The 19995-nt window shown below is 32.0% G+C and overlaps 2 protein-coding genes across 2 annotated transcripts; both read right to left on the reverse strand.

Annotated features, from left to right (window-relative positions):
- Positions 1 to 15695: 15695 nt before the first annotated feature.
- LOC113718251 (uncharacterized) lies at positions 15696 to 18824 on the reverse strand. Its single transcript, XM_027243167.2, has one exon. The coding sequence runs from the start codon at positions 18822 to 18824 to the stop codon at positions 15696 to 15698; it is 3129 nt and encodes a 1042-aa protein (XP_027098968.2).
- Positions 18825 to 18892: 68 nt separating this feature from the next.
- LOC140035631 (uncharacterized) lies at positions 18893 to 19789 on the reverse strand. Its single transcript, XM_072076937.1, has one exon. It carries the CDS (start codon positions 19787 to 19789, stop codon positions 18893 to 18895), a length of 897 nt encoding a protein of 298 aa, XP_071933038.1.
- Between the last annotated feature and the right edge of the window lie 206 nt (positions 19790 to 19995).

The following is a 19995-nucleotide window of genomic DNA, read 5'->3' on the forward strand; positions in this document are numbered from 1 at the left end:
ATATTACTACAGGTTGTTATGAATAGTTATGTAGGCAGAATGTCAACAATTGTTTATACAAACAGTTGGCTCTATCTTTAGATATTATATATATTCTATAGATAACTTAGTTATTACCATATGTAACACTAGTCAAACGCAAACATAATAATGAAAAAGATTCATAAAACGGATTCATGACACAAATGATTCCTTCGATTTTTTTTAGTCATTTTTTCGTTTCTTATTTTGAGGAGTTTTCTAATAGAAGCTGGGGAGGCCGATCAAGAGTGATGCCCTGAGTTTATCAGTAGTAGTACTTTTTCTGGCTTTAATAGTTTATAGGCCTCGCAAGAGGTTGTCCAAATTTTTTGTTAAGCCTTTGATACAATTACACAAATTTATAAGATAAGAATGGCTTGGTGCAACCATAAATACAAGAGAATACTTATAATTATTTTATCAGGCGGTATAATAAGATTATTTAACAAAATTTTCTACAGTGATTTCCAACATCATTTAGCCAACATGAGGTGATTCAAGACTTGATTGATCCCTATAAAATCCATGATTGCTAATCCACCTTCATAAATATCACTTCACAAATCTTTGCATTGTTAAGAAGGTAAGTTTTAACTACGTCGAAACCTTGCTTCAAAAAAAAAAAACTACATTGAAACCTTCATATTCCCAATTTATAGTTCATGGCATATACTGACGAGCACATCAGAGCAATCTGTAAAAGAAGTAAGAGTTCACAAAACATTAGATGGTTTTGCTGTCTTGAAGTTCACCTATTTTTTTGGTCAATATAAAACCCAATAAGAGATTTCATTTCTTATTTCTGTTCTGCAATACATGCTTCTCCACCTTCTTCGTACTGTCTAGTTGCATTTTCACAATTCCAATTTGCATTAACTATTAAAGCTAAAACTAAAACAATGGAAATATCAGTGCCAAAGACAGAACCGCGAGGGGTGGGAAAGGGCAACCGCCCCCAAGAATTTTGCAAATCTCACTTGTCCCTCTATAAATTTTTAAAAATTATATTTTATTATGAATTTAACTTCAGGAAATTATTATAATATTATTTACTTGCACCTCCAAGCTTGAGAATGCGGTAAAGTTTCAAAAATACTTGCAAATCGAGGTGTAAAAGAGTCTAATGAAATCAAACAATAATCTTGTCTATTTATTCAAAGGGCTTAAAATATCAAACCAAGCTTGATTAAATATTACACATAATTTTCAAATATTACTTTAAGTGAGTCAAGCTTGTTTTGGATTTAAAATTTTACATGATACGATATGGTATTTATGTTTTGTTTGATTCATTGGGGAAACAAACTCAAATGAGCTCTTTGCAATTTGACTGTTGAATAGTTTAGTTTTTCTTTCAATTTATTTGCAATTATAAAGTTCTAATATAAAAAAATTCTTTTGATATTAAGTTCGTGCCCTCTAAAATTATATATTAATTTTCAGCCCTTTCCCAAATTAGAAATCCTGGTTCTGTTATTTTGACAACTACCAATGTTTGTTAGACATATTTTAATCTAACGCAAGCAAGAATCTAACCCAAGAAACAGATTAGATTGACAGGACAATCCAATGTACAGCTCATTTCAGCCCGTTACATAAATCAAGCCTAGTCATGGGCCTCGTGGCCCTTGAGACGGCACACAACCCAAGAAACAGCTTAAATTGACACTGAAATCCAAAAAATAGCACATTCTAGCCCATTAGATAAATTAAGCCTAGTGGTTGTCAAAAAGTTATTAAAAAAAAAAACCTAGTCTTGACCATTGAGAGGGGCATGTAAATTAACCATCGAATGACAAATACACTTAAAACAATAAGCAATGAACAATAACTTGCACATAGAAAGTACGTTTAAGATGAACTCCACCACAACGCCTCTCTTTAAGAGATCAAATATTATATGGAATTTTTTTTCCAGCAACAATTTGGCATATAAATGCATGGTGGTCAAGATAACGTATATAAATTCGAATGTAAATTGTATATACATATTTAAAAGTTACAGAACTAAAAATATGGATAAATTTACTTTATGTTTCAAATACTGTGCTATATTTATATGAATTTTCTTTGTGTATGATATATTAAATTTATTAAAATTTTATTACTTAAATTTATTATATTGTATATGATATGTTATTATTAAATTTATTACTTAAATTTATTATTAAATTTACTTAAATTTTGTGTATGATACGTTAATTTATTAAAATTTTATTATTTTATAACTTAAATATGTATAATTTTCTAGTTATTATGAGGTACTCTGCTCTTATTTTGTATATAATTCAAAAGTATGTCATTATCCTTATTCAAATTTTTAAATTTTTTCAAAAATTGAAGTATAATTTGTGAATTATAATACATTAAAAGTTTCGTACGTGCTTTATACGGTGAATTGAAAAGTACAAGTATTTTTTAGAATATTTTTAAAATTATATATATATATATATATATATATATATATATATATGAATGTGTATTATAGAGGTATAATATGCGTATTTATTAACTATACTTAAGAATGGTGTCCATTATAATTTGAGATGGGCATATTTAGTGTATATTTAGTTATCCTGGCGTACAATACTAACTTTTATTCATCTAAAAATACCCTTGATTTGTCCACTTGTTCTTTGCAATGCTAAAGTCAGAGAAGCAATTTTCACCGGAATCGTGAGTTTTGGACCAATTGAACACAATTTTGTATGTTTGGATACAGAATAATGCCATATACTCTTTGTTCTTTTTTACCGCATAGTATAAAAGTTCTATGGTTCCATCCACATAAGAAGCCAAAAGGGTGAAGAGAACATTCGATAAATTAAGCCAAAACTGTTTAAGTGGAAAAATACAATTTTAAAACATCTAGGGGGTGCAAAGTCTAAGAAAAGCTTTCGAAAATTTTTGGTTAGTTTAGTTGCAATCTTTGCAGAAATGTATTGCCTTCCTCCAGGGAACGTGGCTACTTCTCCGTGATCAACCATGTGGACTGAAGTTCGTATGCTTCTCCACCTTGAAGATGAATTATTGCTCTTATTATTTCCTTGAATTTATAAATAATTATCTAGCTTTCCATTTATCTTTTTAAATAGGGGAAAATTTTAAGCTTTGTTTTTTCTTGATTGGTTTTTTATTTTACCATATTCACCTGATTGTGAAATGTGAAATGTGAGTTGGAACTTTGTATGTCCAAATGGAGCTTTTATTAATTTGCCCTACGTACCAAGTAATTGGTCGTGTTCAACATAAAATTTTTTATGGAGCGAGTACTTGTAAATAAATTAGAGATGTAGTAATTCTAATAGGATGATATTCTAAATACTCTCTGCATCCCCAATATTCGAATAGGATAATATTTCTCAAAATATTGTTAAAAAAATTTAGAAAAATCGAAAAAATAAGGGAAGTGGTGGATCTTTTCTTCATTTAGGGGTGCCAATTTTGGCAAAATCAGCAAAAATCGGCACCGCTTACATGCAACTACTGAACACCTTTCTTTTTTATTACTATTTTTGAATTTTTTAGAAATGTTAATTTTTTTTAAAAAAATTTGGAAACTAGGGGCCGCATGTATTGCATGCAGCCCCTATTTGTTGGAAAAAATTGAAAATATGTGTAAGCGTTTGAATGTAGGTATATGAAATATGTACCTTGTATATAAAACGAAAAAGAGGTTACTATAACAACCTCCTTTTTTACCATGTGTATAGTCTTTTTTTATGACAAGTGGTAGTTTCCTTTTTTTAGTTGAATTGTTGTTCCACTATTTTCTTTGGTTAGCCAAAAATCATAAACATCTCTCCTCCCAATTCTTCTCTTCTTCCTCTTTCTGCCTCTACCTTCAACCCTTATCTCTATCTTTTTTCTTTATCTATTTTTTTTCCCTTCAATTTTTTTTCTTTATAATTAATTATACTAAGATTTCTTTTACTATATTTTTAGGTGATTATTGTTGATCATGGAGAGGTATCACAACAATCAACTGATTTATATTATCACTTCTTTCTCCATCAATTTTAACTCTTTAATCCAGTATTTTGCTTTTTCCCTTAAATTTTTTCCTTCATCCTAATTTTTCTCTACCTGTCCTCCTTCCGCTCGGTCAATACATCTTTTCCTTTTTCCTTTATAATTAACTAAATGTATGTTTTTCTTGCACGCGAATGGATATTTCTTTTGTTCCTTTGTTCAAAAATCATGATTCATAGTCATCTATTTCTTTTAGAAAAAACATAGACAATAGACGTTTTATCTCTGCTACTCCTACTGTATGGTATGTTCCATTTTCTTTTTGTTCCTGCTTTTCCCCCGTTTCACGCTACCAAATATGTAGGGGTGTGCAAAGTCGAAAAATTCCAAATTACTGACCGATTTCGAAGTGAATTCGGAATTTTGAAATCAGTAATTCGGTAATTCGGTATAGAATTCGGTAATTCCGATTTCGAATTGGTCGAAATCGAGTCAAATTTGAAAATATAATTTTTGAAATCGGTAATTCCGATTTTGAATTGGGAATTCGAAATAGGAAAATGTAATTTCGAATTCGATTTATAATATTTATATATATAATATAATATTTTTTAACAATATATTATATATGTAATATATAATTTATATTATTAACATAATAAGTTAAATTGCAAAACAACTTCCAAAAAGACAAAAAAGCCAAAGTGCAAATTGCAAAACCTAATCTTCCGCCTCGTCCTCATTCCTCAATTCGTCTCTGAGAAACAAAAACCTTCCTTCCTCCGCGGCTCCGCCTCCACCACCAACTCTGTCTGCCAGTCTTTACTCTTGAGTCTTCAGCCGAGAGTCGAGAAGCCGAGAAAGAGCTCAACTATTCTGCCTTCAGCTTTCCTACTTCCTCAACTTTCATCGTCACTCTCTCTCACTCTTGGTTTCACCTTTATCTTCAAGCCATCATCAGCTAGCCACTTCGCTGCTCCGCCTCCACCGCCAGCTCTGTCTTCTAGTCTTGACTCTTGAGTCTTCAGTCAAGAGTCGAGAAGCCGAAAAGAAGCTCAATTATTCTGCCTTCAGCTTTCCTACTTCCTCAACTTTCATCTTCATTCTCTCTCACTCTTGGTTTCACCTTCATCTTCAAGCCATCATCAGCTAGCCATCAAGATCCTTCATCTTCAAGGACAAATTGAAGTACGCGGGTGATTTTACTTAGCTTTCATCTATGTTTCTAGTTTATTTTTCTTAGGCATTCCATCAAATAGCTTCTAGCATTTCTTTACTTACAAATTCTAGTACTTTTTGGGTTGATATATTCCACTGACCAACGATATGCAGAAAGATTGCTTAACCAAGAAACACCTTAGAAAAAAATGCATACCAAACTCAAGGAATAGCAGTTTTTGTTGTTAAAATTCAAAAGATGCAGCAGTAGCTTCTTGTCTCAGCAGCAAGAAAATCTTACCTGTGTAGCACCTCTTGATTTGTAAAGATCAGAAGGGGTTTGTGATGCCTTTTCCCAAGATCTTTGTTTTTGGAATGGTTGTATAAGTATGCACTGGAATGATGTTTTGTATTCTCGTATGAACTGGTAGAGTTCTTGTGATTTATGGTATTGGAATTGTTTTGCATTGCCTTTTGCCAGTGCACATTTGAGGAGGGCCAGGGGACTTGAAGGCTATAATTGCTACGTTATCAGCTTCATCCTTTATCCTTTCCTCTTGAATTTGAGTAAGAGAAACAGCCGACTTGTGGAATCCAAAGGGACCACATGCGCCTGGGGAAATCATTAAATTCAAACAGGTTCTTCCATTTTTGAACAAGGAAAAAAAAAGGGAACAAGTTTGAATTCGGTGAATTTCGAATTCAATTCGGAATCGAATTCGAAATTGGAATTGGCCATTTCGAATTCGAAATCGGTTGGGAAAATTCATGTCAAAATTTCGAAAAATTCCGATTTCAAACATCCGATTTACCAATTTCGACTTCGATGCACAGCCCCACAAATATGGACTTAAGTTTTTTTTTCCATTAACTGTATTTCATTTAACATTTTCCATTTTTCTTTTTTTGCCTCTTTATCCTACTACCATTGTGTATTTATTTATTTTGGCTTGATCTTCTTAATATTCATTAAACCTTCCATTATTTTGGTTTTGCAAGTCAATTCTCCTTTTGTGAGGTTTGTCTTAAATCTAAATGCAAAATTTGTATTTTGCAATTCTGATGTTTTAGTTTCTTTTCAATGCATAATTGAATCTTACACTTCGTTTAGTAATTCCTTGGTAGTGAATTTTGTTACCCTTTTCATGCATTGAAAAGCCTTGCATTCGAATTTCTTGCAAGTTTTGTTGTGCATTTATAGGATGGAAGTTTTTACATGATGGTGTCTTGTTTGAGAAAGAAATAGTGATGAAATGTTATACATTTGTAATTATAATAGCATGATATTTGAGTTTTATGAAGCATATATCATTTACGTTAACATTGAACTGATTTTACATTTCTTATTTGCTTGGTTTTTTATTTCTTTGCTATTGTTTGTCTACACAATACAGCAAGATACAACAAGCAAGTTGGAGCAAATTTTTGGAACATTCTACCAAAAACAAACTTATTTTCTAGACACATTTTTTGACAATTATAATTGCTCTTTATTTGAAAGTAAGTTATGGTGTGTTGAATTTTAACCAAAATTTTATAGTTGGGCCTAGGCTGTATTTGCACAGCCTGGTTCCTTCTAGTATATATGTGTGTATGTGTGTGGATATGCATGAAAGGACACATAGCACTTGTGATGTCGATTCTGTAGATGAAGAAAAAATCCACTACTTTTCTTGTTTAGTTGATTTTTTAAACAATATTCTAAGAAATTAGTATAATTCCTTATCTTGAGGGTGTGAAATTATTAATCTTTCAAATGTCGACAAACCCTTGATTAACTTCTTCATTTAGCCATTTGAGAAGGCACAACTTTTCCTATATTCCAATACACTATTCACTAGCATTCTAACCCGTGCAATGCACGAATTTATATTTCAATTCAAAACAATATTTATATATTATAGTATAGGATAAAGTATATCAAAAAGGTAAAAAAAAATTCAAAGAATTGTACGCTTAACATGTTTAAAAAAAGTTTATTTCGTAAGTACAAAATGGATTTTCTTAATTTCAATATCTTAAATAAGTTGAAACCAAATTTTGTTAACCTATTGTTTTGTCAATATATGATAACAATATGAATAAAATACTTTAATTTATAACGATTTACATGATAGAGTAATTGTAAACTTATTTATCAATATATCATGTTATACCTATATATCAAAATTTTAACATTAAAAATATAAAGTATAACTAATTCATTTTCCTCAATTTTAGAAAATTATTTCTCCCATCTTGTAATTCTAAATTGTTGAGTGCTTATAGGATAATGTTCTTCATAAACTTTAATATAGATTTAAAATAATCTTTATAAGATGTGTTTTTAAAATTGTCAAAATTATTAAAGACTATCACCCTTTCCATCCTCTTTTACCTGTTAACTAACTATCTGTTATTTTCTATGACTTTCAGACCTTTTATCACAATGCCATCTTTCCTATCATATCCCCACAATCCCATCCTTTCTTCTCCCCTCTCTTCATCCAGAGTTTTTCCATCACTCTTTAACTCCTCATTATTGTCCTTTCCTTGCCTATAGTTAGCCTCTAACTTTCTGTCATTGCCACCCAATTCCTATTATTTTTTCAGGAAAATCGTTTAAAACGTCTCTCACATTTTGTAAAATAACTTTTTTCATCCCTCATTTCAAAAGTATAATTTTACGCTGCTTACAAATTCATATTGATCAAATTTGATCCTTACATAGGTTTCCGACTAGTTTTTGGCCGAAATCCCCTACGTGCCTTGCACGTGATCATTTTTTAAGGACAAAATTGTCAAATCAAATTTTATATAATCCGATTCATAGTCCTTCACATTTCAGAAAACAAATTTTTTCATCGCTTAAATTTCACAAAATGAATTTTTTTCATCCTTCACATTTTTCACAATGGATTTTTTTTATCCATCATTGATCATGTGTACGAATAATTTTTTTAAACCCATGTATATATCTATTTGATTTCATACGAAATCAAATAGAAATATATTACATGTTATTTCTGCTGCTCAGGTGAAATCAAATAAATGTATGCATGGATTTTAAAAAAAATATTATTTTTTCACTCATATTCATTTTCTTTTACTCGAAAATTGAAAACAAATAAGATATTTAATCCTAAATGTTATCGAATGTTTATATCAAATTAAATTTGGATAGAAAAAATAAACAAAAGAAAAGTATGACAAAAAGAAGTCATTGGCACTTTCAAATTAAAGACAATCATAAGGCAAATAATTCAACTATTGATTTTAAAAGTGGCTAGTAGAAATTTTAGATTTAAATTATAATTTGTTAGCACGGCTATAGAATTCGAATTAGGATCCATTAATTAGATGGTCTTATTATACAATTCAATAAATAAATTATTACCAAAAGAGAAAGTCACAAATATTGAGTAGGTTCACATGGTGAAATCATATAGATATTTACATGGGTTTAAAACAAAATGTTAGTTTTAAATCCTTACAAATATATATATATATATATATATATATATATATATATATATATATCTATTAAATAGCATATGTATAACTACGATTAACCTGTTTAGGTGAAATTAAATAGAAATATATTGTATATCATTCATCCTATTCAAGTGAAATCAAATAGATATATACATGGGTTTAAAAGAAAAAAAAGCTATTCATGCACATGATCAATGAGGGATGAAAAAATCCATTTTGAAAAATGAGGGATGAAAAGAAATTCATTTTGTAAAATATGAGGGACGTAACAATTCATTTTGTAAAATATTAAGAACAATAAAATTCATTTTATAAAATGTGAGGGACTATGAATCGAATTATGTAAAATTTAATTTGACAATTTTGCTCTTAAAAAATGATTATGTGCAAGACACATGGTGGATTTCGACCAAAAACTAGTCGGAAATCTAGGTAGGGACTAAATTTGATCAATGTCAATTTGTAAGGGACGTAAACTTATACTTTTCAAAGTGAGGAATAAAAAAAGTTATTTTACAAAATGTGAGGGACGTTTTGAAAGATTTTTCCTATTTTCCCTTCACCATTCTCCCAAACCCTTTAAATCCATAATTTTTTTTTAGGCTAGTAGTACTTTGTTTTTTATTCAGTGATTTCATAATTTAGGATTCACAAATGGTACCATTATTGATATTTTAAATTCATGACCAACGAATATTATTTTCTTTTAGTTTTCTATATAATTTCCCTTTTCAATTAGGATTACTAAGTTGAAGGGTAAAATATTATTATTTACTTTTTTATTTTTAGTAGGGTTGGTGATTTTTTCTTTTTATTTACCCTCACATTAATAAATTTCAAATTAAATTCTTACACAAGTGGACCACGTCTTACTTTTAAATTTAAAAGATATGAAAGGACATGTAACAATTTAAAAAATTCAAAATTTTATTAAAAAAAAAAAAGAATGAGGAGTTACAAGCATTCTGGTTTAACTATCCTAAAACCCTGCCTAAAGTACATATCGTCATAGATGACTTAAAATTTTGAATTTTAGTCAAATTTTAGATTCATCCAAAAACATCTCTTCCGGACAAAATGGTCACATGATTCCGTCCAGTCTTGCGTTAAAATTTCTGCTCAATCATCCAACTTCAATCAACAGTTTGTTTTGACTGGTTCTCCTAATTCTATGGGATATGCCAAAATTTTAGTCTTTTTTTTTTCAGTCAGGTATGGGTGCTTTACTCCTTTAGTCAGACGAGTTATCAAATTGGACATTGCTACAAAAAAATTAAATATTATGAATATATATCACATTTGTCTCATCTCTTAAATGGTGATAAGTTTTTCACATGTTTCAGAATATCACGACTTTTGAAGTGATAAAAGTGATACGACTTTTGATAAAATTATCACGACTTTTGATAAAATTGACACAACTACCAATAAAACTATGACGACTTATAACAAAATGTTAATACCATTTTAAAGATGTTTTTTATGTACTTTGAATTCCTTTCTAAATAAGGGTAAACCCTTTTATATCAAAGTAATAGAAAATTAAATTTTCATAAAAATAGTTCTTTTCTACTCTTTTTTTTTCCAGAACTCTTTAATTTTTTTTTTTGTTTTTCTTAACATACTATTCATATCATAAATAACTCAAATCGTATATCAAATTAATCTTAATTCTATAACAGACATTCTTTTTGTCAAATTGGTCATTCACTGGCCTCGGATTCCGTCTACTTTCAAGTTTCATCCCCTCGGCCAAAGAAGGGATAAGCCTGACTAATTTGAAAACCACGTCGAATGACAAAGGAATCGACAAATGGTAGGAGCCGTCCCAATAGAGCGTCGCATCCGCTGAAGGAATGGGCTCGCCGTGACCGTTTGCTTGTCGTAGTTGTGGGTCCCGCAACAAACTTTTCTCCAAAATCTCTTTTTTTCCGTCGGCACCAAAGATAATATATTAAATTAAGGATTAATCTTTCATTAAATTAAACAGAGTTTCTAGAAGTAAATTCAATTAAATTAATCATTACGTTACATTAAATTAAACAAAGGATTGGACTCTTCACAACCGTTTGCGTGTCGTAGTTGTGGATCTAGCAATAGATTCTTCGCCATCATCATTTTTTATCGATACGAAAGATAATCATTACATTAAATTAAATAGAGTTTCTAAAACTAAATTAAATTAAATTGATCACTAGAATTTTGTCCGTGCCTTAGCACAGTCTTTTTTGATTTATTATGAATTTATATAAATATAAATAATTTAAATACAAAAATTAACAACAATCCTACTTGTTCATCTATATTAATTTTAAAAAATTAATGTATTCTAAATTTTTAATTATTTACTAATTTTTTAAAATGTGTTTACATATTTTCACTATCATACGATGTTATACATCAAATCATGTACCTCATACCAAAAAGTTGATAGATATTCTTTTTTTTTTTACAAATATTCTTTTAGATAATAAATTTTTATAATGACCATAAATCTAGAACTATATATTCATATTTAATTAAGTAGAAAAATCCAGCAGTTCATTTTTCTCCGTCAATAAATATTTAGTTTTCAATAATATTGGTAAATCTGTCGGTGTAACAGTTATTTCTCTTTTTTACACTAAGTTAATTCAAAATTAAGGGAATAAATGATGAACAATTTGAATACTAACCAATGGTACGGTTGTAAAAGGAAGTAATTTGTGATATGTAAGATTTCAATAATTGTGATTAAAGAAGTAATTTGGGATATGTAAAATTTCAATAATTTGATAAAAAGCAAAATAATTAAGATAAGGTTGGTTGTTTTTAAAACAATATATTTAAGATAAAATTAGTTATTTTAAAATTAGAGATAATTTTTAAATATATAATATAATCTAATTAGGATTTAATATGTGTAAAACTCATGTGACTCATAATCCATTAATTCTTTTCAATTAGGCATGCCACGTAAGAGTGAGAAATAATTCTAATTAAAATAATTACTTTCACATATATATATATATATATATATATATATATATATGTATTACATTACATTAAATTAAACAAAGGATTGGGCGCTTCATAAGCATTTGCGTGTCGTAGTTGTGGCCTGTGGGTCTCGCAATAGAATTTAAATCATTTTTTTATCGGTACGAAAGATAATCATTGCATATCTAGAACTAAATTGAATTAATTAATCATTACATTACATTAAATTAAACAAAGGATTGGGCTCTTCGTAACCGTTGACGTGTGGTAGTTGTGGGTACCACAATAGATTTTTGCCCCAAGATCTTTCGTTGTTTTATCGGTACGAAAGATAATCATTACATTAAATTAAGCAGAGTTTCTAAAAATATCCTTGCAATCTTTGAAGGAAGATAATCATTGCATTAAATTAAACAGACTTTCTATAGAAGTCCTTGCAATCGTTTTCAACAAATTTAGTAATGCTCATAGGCTTACAAGAAAACAACAGTCTTCTTTCAACCGTCAGCTTTCCTAACACGTGCTTAAGAGTAGTTGTTGGAAAGCTCTGCAAGATGCTCTTGCAATCATCTTGACAATCCTGCCATGTTGCCCTCTTCCTTCAAATCCATATACTCTTTTTTTTTTTTTTTCCTATTCAGGGGTATCCGGGTTTCGGGTAAGCCGGATCCGATTAATCTTCCTGAGACCCGAGAGGAGAGGCCCCATCCCCTCAAACCGTTAACCACTGGGACTCAATCCCTGATGGGGGAGAATGGACAACAGGATCTTAGGAGGATTCCTGTGACCAACCGAACTGTCCAGGAGGGGCGTTCAAATCCATATACCTCCTCTGTCCCATTTTGCTAGTTCTAGTTTTTTTTTCACACAGTTTTAAAAAAAATTAGTTAACTTTGTTGGAAAAATAAATTAGATTGTTATTTTCCTAAAATACCTTACATTAAATAAAGTTGGCTTTTCTTATATTAATATGTTTTGAAAAATCTAAATGCATTAAATGGGGTAGGTTATATTCAATACTAACAATCTATATTAAATAAAGTAGTTTATAGTAATAACAACTTACATTAAATAAGAGTATTTTAGAGAAATTAAAAGACAACTACATTCTTCAATTGAAAAGTGGATTACAATTTGGGACAGACGAAAAAGGAAAACAGGACTATCAAAGTGGGATGAAGGGAGTAATACAAATGTGAACATCACGTAGTGGTGCTGCGTGTACCTTTGGTAGTTTACTCCAAGTTGCTTTGATAAAATTTACGAATGCACGGGCCCACTTTTTTATTTTCCTTATCTTTATAAAAGCAATCATAATTAATGGATCAACTGTGTTTGGATATAAAATTATTTGAGATATTATTTGACTTGCGTTATGGGTACGTTTTTTAATTTTTTTATCTTTATATATATATATATATATATATACTCCCTCCGTCCCAATTATTTAATCATGTTTGGAGAATCCAACATTTTAAGAATAGTAGTTTAATTGTGATGTTCGTACTTCTCTTTTCAATTTTAACCTCACAAATTCAAATTTTAAATTTGAATGATAATATGCATGTGATTAGAAAGAATGGCTATATTGGAAAGAAAAAATAAAATATGCTTTGACTTTTCAACATATTAAAATAAAAAATATGACACTTTCAATGGAGCGGATGAACTATAAATTATATTACAAAAGCTCTACCATATCTATATCTATATATCTATATGTATTGCAGAGAGAGTTTTTATCAGAGACCCTCTTAATGGTTTCCAAACTTTCTATTTTTTTTCTAGATTTTTTTATTTTAATACATAAAATCTAATTAAAACTTTAAAATAGTGGATTCTAACTAATCCTATCACTAGTCAAATTTAAAATTTAAAAATTTTCCATTATCTCCTTCATAAACCGTTTATAGTTTGTTATTTATGCTTTAAGTCCTTTTTACTCCTTAATTAAATAAAATACATTTGTCAAGCCAAAATTCTTAGGGATAATTGATTAGTCTCATTTTAAAATTATTCACCCTCTTATATCTTTATCACTTTAGCCCCTTTTATTCCTTCATTAAAGAGGATTAATTTATCTAGCGAAATCCTCAAGATAATGTGATTAGTCCTATTTTTTAGTTATTCACCCAATTATTTCTTTATCGCTTTCCTTCTGGTTACAATAATCATTTGTCAAAATCTTCTAATGATATACTCAATTACTCTTATTTTTTAATAATTTATGTTACAATTACTAAATCAATTTTCTTGTGGTCTTAAACTTATCTTTTTTTTTTTTTTGTATTCAACAAGCTTAGGGCACTTTAATAGGTTTGCTTTTATAATTTTTATATTTTTATGTTGGATTTTATTCAGTAGGTTTGTTTTTTTTAAGTTTTAAAATTTGAATGTTGAAATTATACTCTAACATTAAATTGGAATATGTAAATAACAATTATGACATTTTATTTGCACTTAGAATAAACTCAATATTAATATTGTGCAAGCATCTAGATGACTTTTCATTTAGCACATGTACAGCAAAAAGTGCATGTAAAGAAAAATTTGTGTATGAATTTTAAATTAATAAAGGTGTATTTAGAAGGTTGCTTTTGGTGGTATTTTACCAAAATTTTGATAAAAAGGTTGTATTTCACCAAATTTACATCCGAAAGTATACTTTTTCTCAATGATTGCAATTCTAGCTTTTTATTTGATTAAAAACACTTAAAAAATGAGGCAGCAACTTGGAAAAATAATTCTAACTTTTTATATGTCCAAAAACACTTAAAAAGTGAGATAATGAATCCTAAATAGTGAAAGGATTAGAAAGATATGACTGTAGGGTTAGGGAAGGTAAAGATTAGGGGAGAGTTATCAAATTTGATGATTCATGTGAGTTTGGTCAAGTTATAATTAGGATAATCTATATATTCCTACTTAATTAATGGTTCAAAATAGACGAGTAGTCAATGAATATAGTTTTCTATGGGTTTGAATTATCCAATCACCCATTCACGGCCCACTACTAAATTTTATTTACTTTTTTATCCACATTTTGTTTAGCAACAAAATAGTAAATTATATCAACAGATCAAGTTAATAAATCAATTTTTACCTAAAGAAAGAAAAAAACAGAAAAAATTGCTTAAAGTAGCCTAAAATGATCATCATAGTGAGTTTCAAATTTTGTCACTATACGACAGTCTAAAAATAATTTAGGTATTAATGCAAACAATCAATTAACATTCACGAAATTTATTAAACTTTTATGAAAGGAATGGAGGAAGTAGGATCAATTTTAAAAAATAAAATAATAGAAATTAACTAAGAGGAAAAACGATGAATACATCTTTGCAAAAATTAGAATATAATTGTTAGAGTAATTTAGATTTACCCACTAATGATTGAATTTGAATCTACGTCTAATTTAATTAAATCAAAATAAGTAATCCAAATCTGTCAATTTCATACCCACTAATTAATGGGTTAATTTGGTCACTCATTTGAATCCAATTAAATTACACATGCAAACTCATTTGTTAATAGGCGAGTCAGGTAAATAAGTTACCACATACATTTATAAATATATGAAAATAATAGTAGAATATGAGACAAGTGGGTTGTAAAATTGGATAAGAGATATGATAATTGAGTGGGAGCGAGATAGAATAAAGAGAAAATAGGATTTGATAAAATAAGAAAGAGTTATAGGGATACAAAAAAAATTGGGTAGGATTTCAAGGAATGGGAAAAAGTTGTAGGGATGCGAGAAAATTAGATTCAGAAAGTGAAAAGAAGAGTAGTGAAAAGTAAGTGGAATATCGAAGAGAGAGAAGGTTGAGAGATGAAAAAAGTGGTACGAAAGGAAAGAATACAAGAGAAAGGGATAATAATATTGTATTTTACCATATTTCTCCTCATTCCTATATAAACCAGCACGGGCCAAAATACTAGTTATATCGTATGATTGATTGTCTTAATCACGAAACGATACTTAAAGAAATGTTGTTTTCGTATTTTTTTTTTCCTGCAACGTTAGATATTTGTATTGATTGGCAAAAAACTTATATGAGCAAAGGCTCAAGGAATTCTATACAAGAGTGTTAGACACACTGAGGATTAATCCATTCCTCATCTTGAAATATGCCTAAAGCATAATCACTAATCGCTTCACATCTAGAGTCTAAGCTCCTATCTAAACAAAAGGAGCATTTCTGAAATAAGGACCTGAGATCGTTAATATCATCTATCAAAGTAGCCATTTTGATGTCCTTTGCCTTCCTTTCCTTTATCATCTTCAGTAGCTGGGGGCTGGTGATGTGGACAACAATTTCCTTCCATTGCTGGTGTCTAGCCTTTATGATGGCCATTTTCACAGCTTCTGCAGTAGACTGCAACTGATTCACTGTTTTTCTGTCAAAAAGTGCCCATGCAGCCACCCAATGATTGTTGAAGGTAGATGCAAAAATCCCCATGCCAACTCGGTTGGATTGGTCTTGCTCCTTAGTTGATATTCTGATCTGAATTTCATTCCATCCTGCCTCCTCCTGATCAACTTCCTCATCTGCTCTTACCGCATCTTCAGAGACTATTTCCTGCTTGCTCTGGACATCTTTTTGTTCTTGCCATTCCTGTAGAGCCTTTTGGATTATTTTCCAAGGGTGCCTGTGTTTGGCATTGAATTGCCATTCATTTCTCCTTTTCCAGAGTTGCCAGAGGATGTTCACAGTGAGCTCTATATGCTCCTTTCCTTCTGTCCTGCATGTAGCTTCCAGAAGAGCAGTCCACCAAGCTTGAAAATTCCCTGTCTGTTCCCTTAACCCATCCCATTGTAATGGAGCCATTTTCCACACCTCTTGTGCTTTGCTGCATTGGAAAAACATGTGTTCAATTGACTCTTCTTGTTCACCACAGCCACCACAGATTGGATCACCTTTGTGTGTTCTTTTAAAAACCAGGCTGTTGACTGGTAATAAACCATGTAGGCACTTCCAAAGGAAATGTTTGATCTTGCTCTTAACGTTCAGCCTCCACATCCACTTCCACTGCTTTTCATAAGAACTTGCTATACTAGTTTCCGCCTCCTTCTCTCTTCTTTCTTTGTATTGAACAGTTCCTCTGCACAATGCCTTGTAACCTGAGTTGACAGTGTAGATGCCATTGCCGCTATGTATCCAGTAATTGCTATCATCCTTTCCTGATATACTAATAGGAATCTCCAGAATTTTCTCTGCCTCCTTCCTGTTAAAGGTCCTAAATACAAGTGGTATCCTCCATCGAAAGCCACAGATCAACTCCTCTACTCTTTTGATTTTGCAATTCAGAGGCCTCACAGAGGTGACTTTGCCATCCCTATTTCCCGGAATCCAGTTGTCCCTCCAAATGTTGGTTGCCTTGCCATTGCCTATCTTTTTCCTAGTTCCATTCTGCACCAAATCTCTAGCATTCATCAGGCTTTGCCAAATCCACGATGCACATTTAGGAACTTTGCACCTAAAAATTGAGTCTGTATGGTAGTACTTTGCTCTCAAGACCTTGCTAACCAATAGGTTTGGTTTAGAAATCAGTCTCCATACCTGTTTAGCTAGCAAGGCTTTGTTAAAGTTCTGCAGGTCCTTGAATCCCAATCCTCCCACTTTTTTCTCCTTAGACAATCTCCCCCATGAGCACCAATGCATCTTATTTTTCCCTTCAGTTTCACCCCACCAGTAGTTAGCAAACATGGAAGACACCTCTTTGCAGAGTTTGTTTGGCAGCTTAAAGCAGGACATTGTATAGACTGGCATTGCCATAGACACTGCCTTCAGTAATACCTCCTTCCCACCTTGGCTGAGCAGCTTGTTCTTCCAGCTTGCCATTCTCCTGCTAATACTGTCCTTGATGTAGCCAAACACTTGCTGTTTAGATCTTGTTATCACCATAGGTAGTCCCAGATATCTCCCTTGTGTAGCAACCTGAATTGTGCCTAAACTTTGCCTCACTTCCCTTCTCCTCTGATAATCCACATTACTACTGAAGAACACGGAGGATTTTTCCAGATTGATGGATTGACCAGACCCCTTCTCATACCTCCTCAGGATTTGAATAAGTTCACTGGCTTCCTCTCTTTCAGCTTTACAGAAGATTAAAGAATCGTCTGCAAAGAATAAATGAGTCATACTTGGACCATACCTGCTTATCTTCATCCCAGAGATTCTTTTATTTCCTTCAGCCTGCTTCAATAAATTGGAAAAGCCTTCTGAACATAAAAGGAAAAGATAAGGTGATAGCGGATCGCCTTGTCTAATTCCTCTTTCTGGAATTACAAACTCTTTAGGCTCTCCATTAATATTAAAGGAGTAAGTGACTGAGGTAAGGCAGCTCCAGATCCATTGCCTCCAGACCGTACCGAAGCCCATCTTAGCCATCATGGAATCAAGGAATTTCCACTCCACTCTGTCGTAGGCTTTGGACATGTCAAGTTTCACAGCCATAAAACCATTCTGACCTTGTTTTTTGTTTTTCATGTATTGCAAATATTCATGAGACAAGATGACATTGTCAAGGATTTGCCTACCTGGGATAAAAGCTGCTTGATTTTTGCTAATGCAATAGCTTAACACATCCTTGAGTCTATTGGCCAATATTTTTGAAATCACTTTATAAAGTACATTACAGAGGCTAATTGGCCTATAGCTCTTCAGATTAGTAGGATTCTGTGTTTTGGGAATGAGAGAAATGACCGTATGATTCCAGGATTTGGGCATATGGCTTGAATGGAAAAAAGACCTAATGGCAGCAATTAAATCTGATTTAACTACATGCCAAAATTTTTTAAAGAACAAAGGAGTCATACCATCTTGACCTGGAGCCTTATTTGGGTTCATAGAGAAAAGAGCTGTTTTGATTTCCAGTTCATCAACCTCTTTAGTTAGCTTATCATTCATCTCAGTAGTAATAGTAGAAGGTAGACCACTTAGAATCTCATCTAGACCCTCACAGCCAGAACTAGTGAACAGAATTCTATAGTAATTTGCTACTTCTTTCCCCAGCTCCTCCTCACTATTGGTCAACGTTCCATTTTCTCTTTGAATGTTAAGCATTCTGTTTTTCCTTCTTCTTCCCTTCACGCAGGCATGGAAGAACTTTGTGTTCTTATCCCCTTCTCTCAACCAATCAATCCTTGCTTTCTGGGCCCAAAACTGCTCTTCTTCAAAGTAAGCCTCTTTCAACTGACGTTTTAGCTCAGCCATCTTATCCTTGTATCCTGAATCCCTCGAGTCTTTGATTTCCTTGATCTGTTGCTTCACTTGGTTGATTCTTAGCAAAGTGTTTCCTGTGAAGCTGTTTTCCATTTGAGTAAAGCCACTCTGCAATTAGCAATCTGTCTAGTAATCCTATACATCCTATTTCCTTCAACTGTTTGTTGCCAAGCTTGCACCACCACTTGATTTATATCTTCCCTCTTAAGCCAACGCTTATCAAAGAAGAATCTGGACCTTCTTTTCTCTATTCTAGGCCAATTATCTATAAGCAACATGCTATGATCTGATCCGAGGGTCTCCACATGTTCACATTTAGCCTTGTCGAAATTTTGCCACCAATTTATGGTGCTCAATCCTCTGTCCAGCCTTTGCCTTATCTCCCCCTCATCCTTCCAGTTGTTGCTCCAAGTCCAGGGGTTACCATTGAATCCTAGATCTACCAGGCTGTTATTCTCAATAAAACTGTTAAAGTCCTTGAAACTCCTGTCTTCTCTTGCTCGTCCCCCCCATTTCTCTTCATTAGAGAGTATGTCATTGAAGTCTCCTGCTAATAGCCATTTATCACCCCACAACTGCTTTCTCCTGGTCAGCACATTCCACTGTTGTCTCCTAATAATAGGGTCACAGCTCATGTAAACTCCAATGAACCACCATTCAATCTGCTTGTCAGGGTCAAGCACCAGAGCCTCTATAGTAAGGGCTGTTGTAACAACTTGCTTAACCTCTACATCCTTATTCCAAAACAAGGCCATGCCTTCTTTCCTGTCCATAGCTTCCACAATCACACTTTCCTCAAACCTCAAAATTTTTTGTACCTTTTTCATGTAATGGAACCTGTTTTTGGTTTCACTTAGGAATATCATATTCGGGGAGAGGAGGTTATTAGCCTCCCTCAACTGGGGAACTGTCAAGGGGCTCCCTGCTCCTTGACAGTTCCACACCAAAACCTTCATTGTAACTTGAGGGGCCAGTTAAGGTTGGCCCCTTCCCCCTCTAGTTCCTCGCTCAGATGCCTTCCCCCAACTGCCATTTTGTTTCTCTTGGGGACCAACTCATTTACATGTACTTCCACCATATCCTCATCCACCAGGTTAATTTTTCTTTTCCCTTGCTGGCGAGTCCTCATCTTGTTCCCACTAAGTTCTCTCAAAGGCTGCCT

Source organism: Coffea arabica, chromosome 2c, assembly GCF_036785885.1.
Source record: "Coffea arabica cultivar ET-39 chromosome 2c, Coffea Arabica ET-39 HiFi, whole genome shotgun sequence".
NCBI lineage: Eukaryota > Viridiplantae > Streptophyta > Magnoliopsida > Gentianales > Rubiaceae > Coffea > Coffea arabica.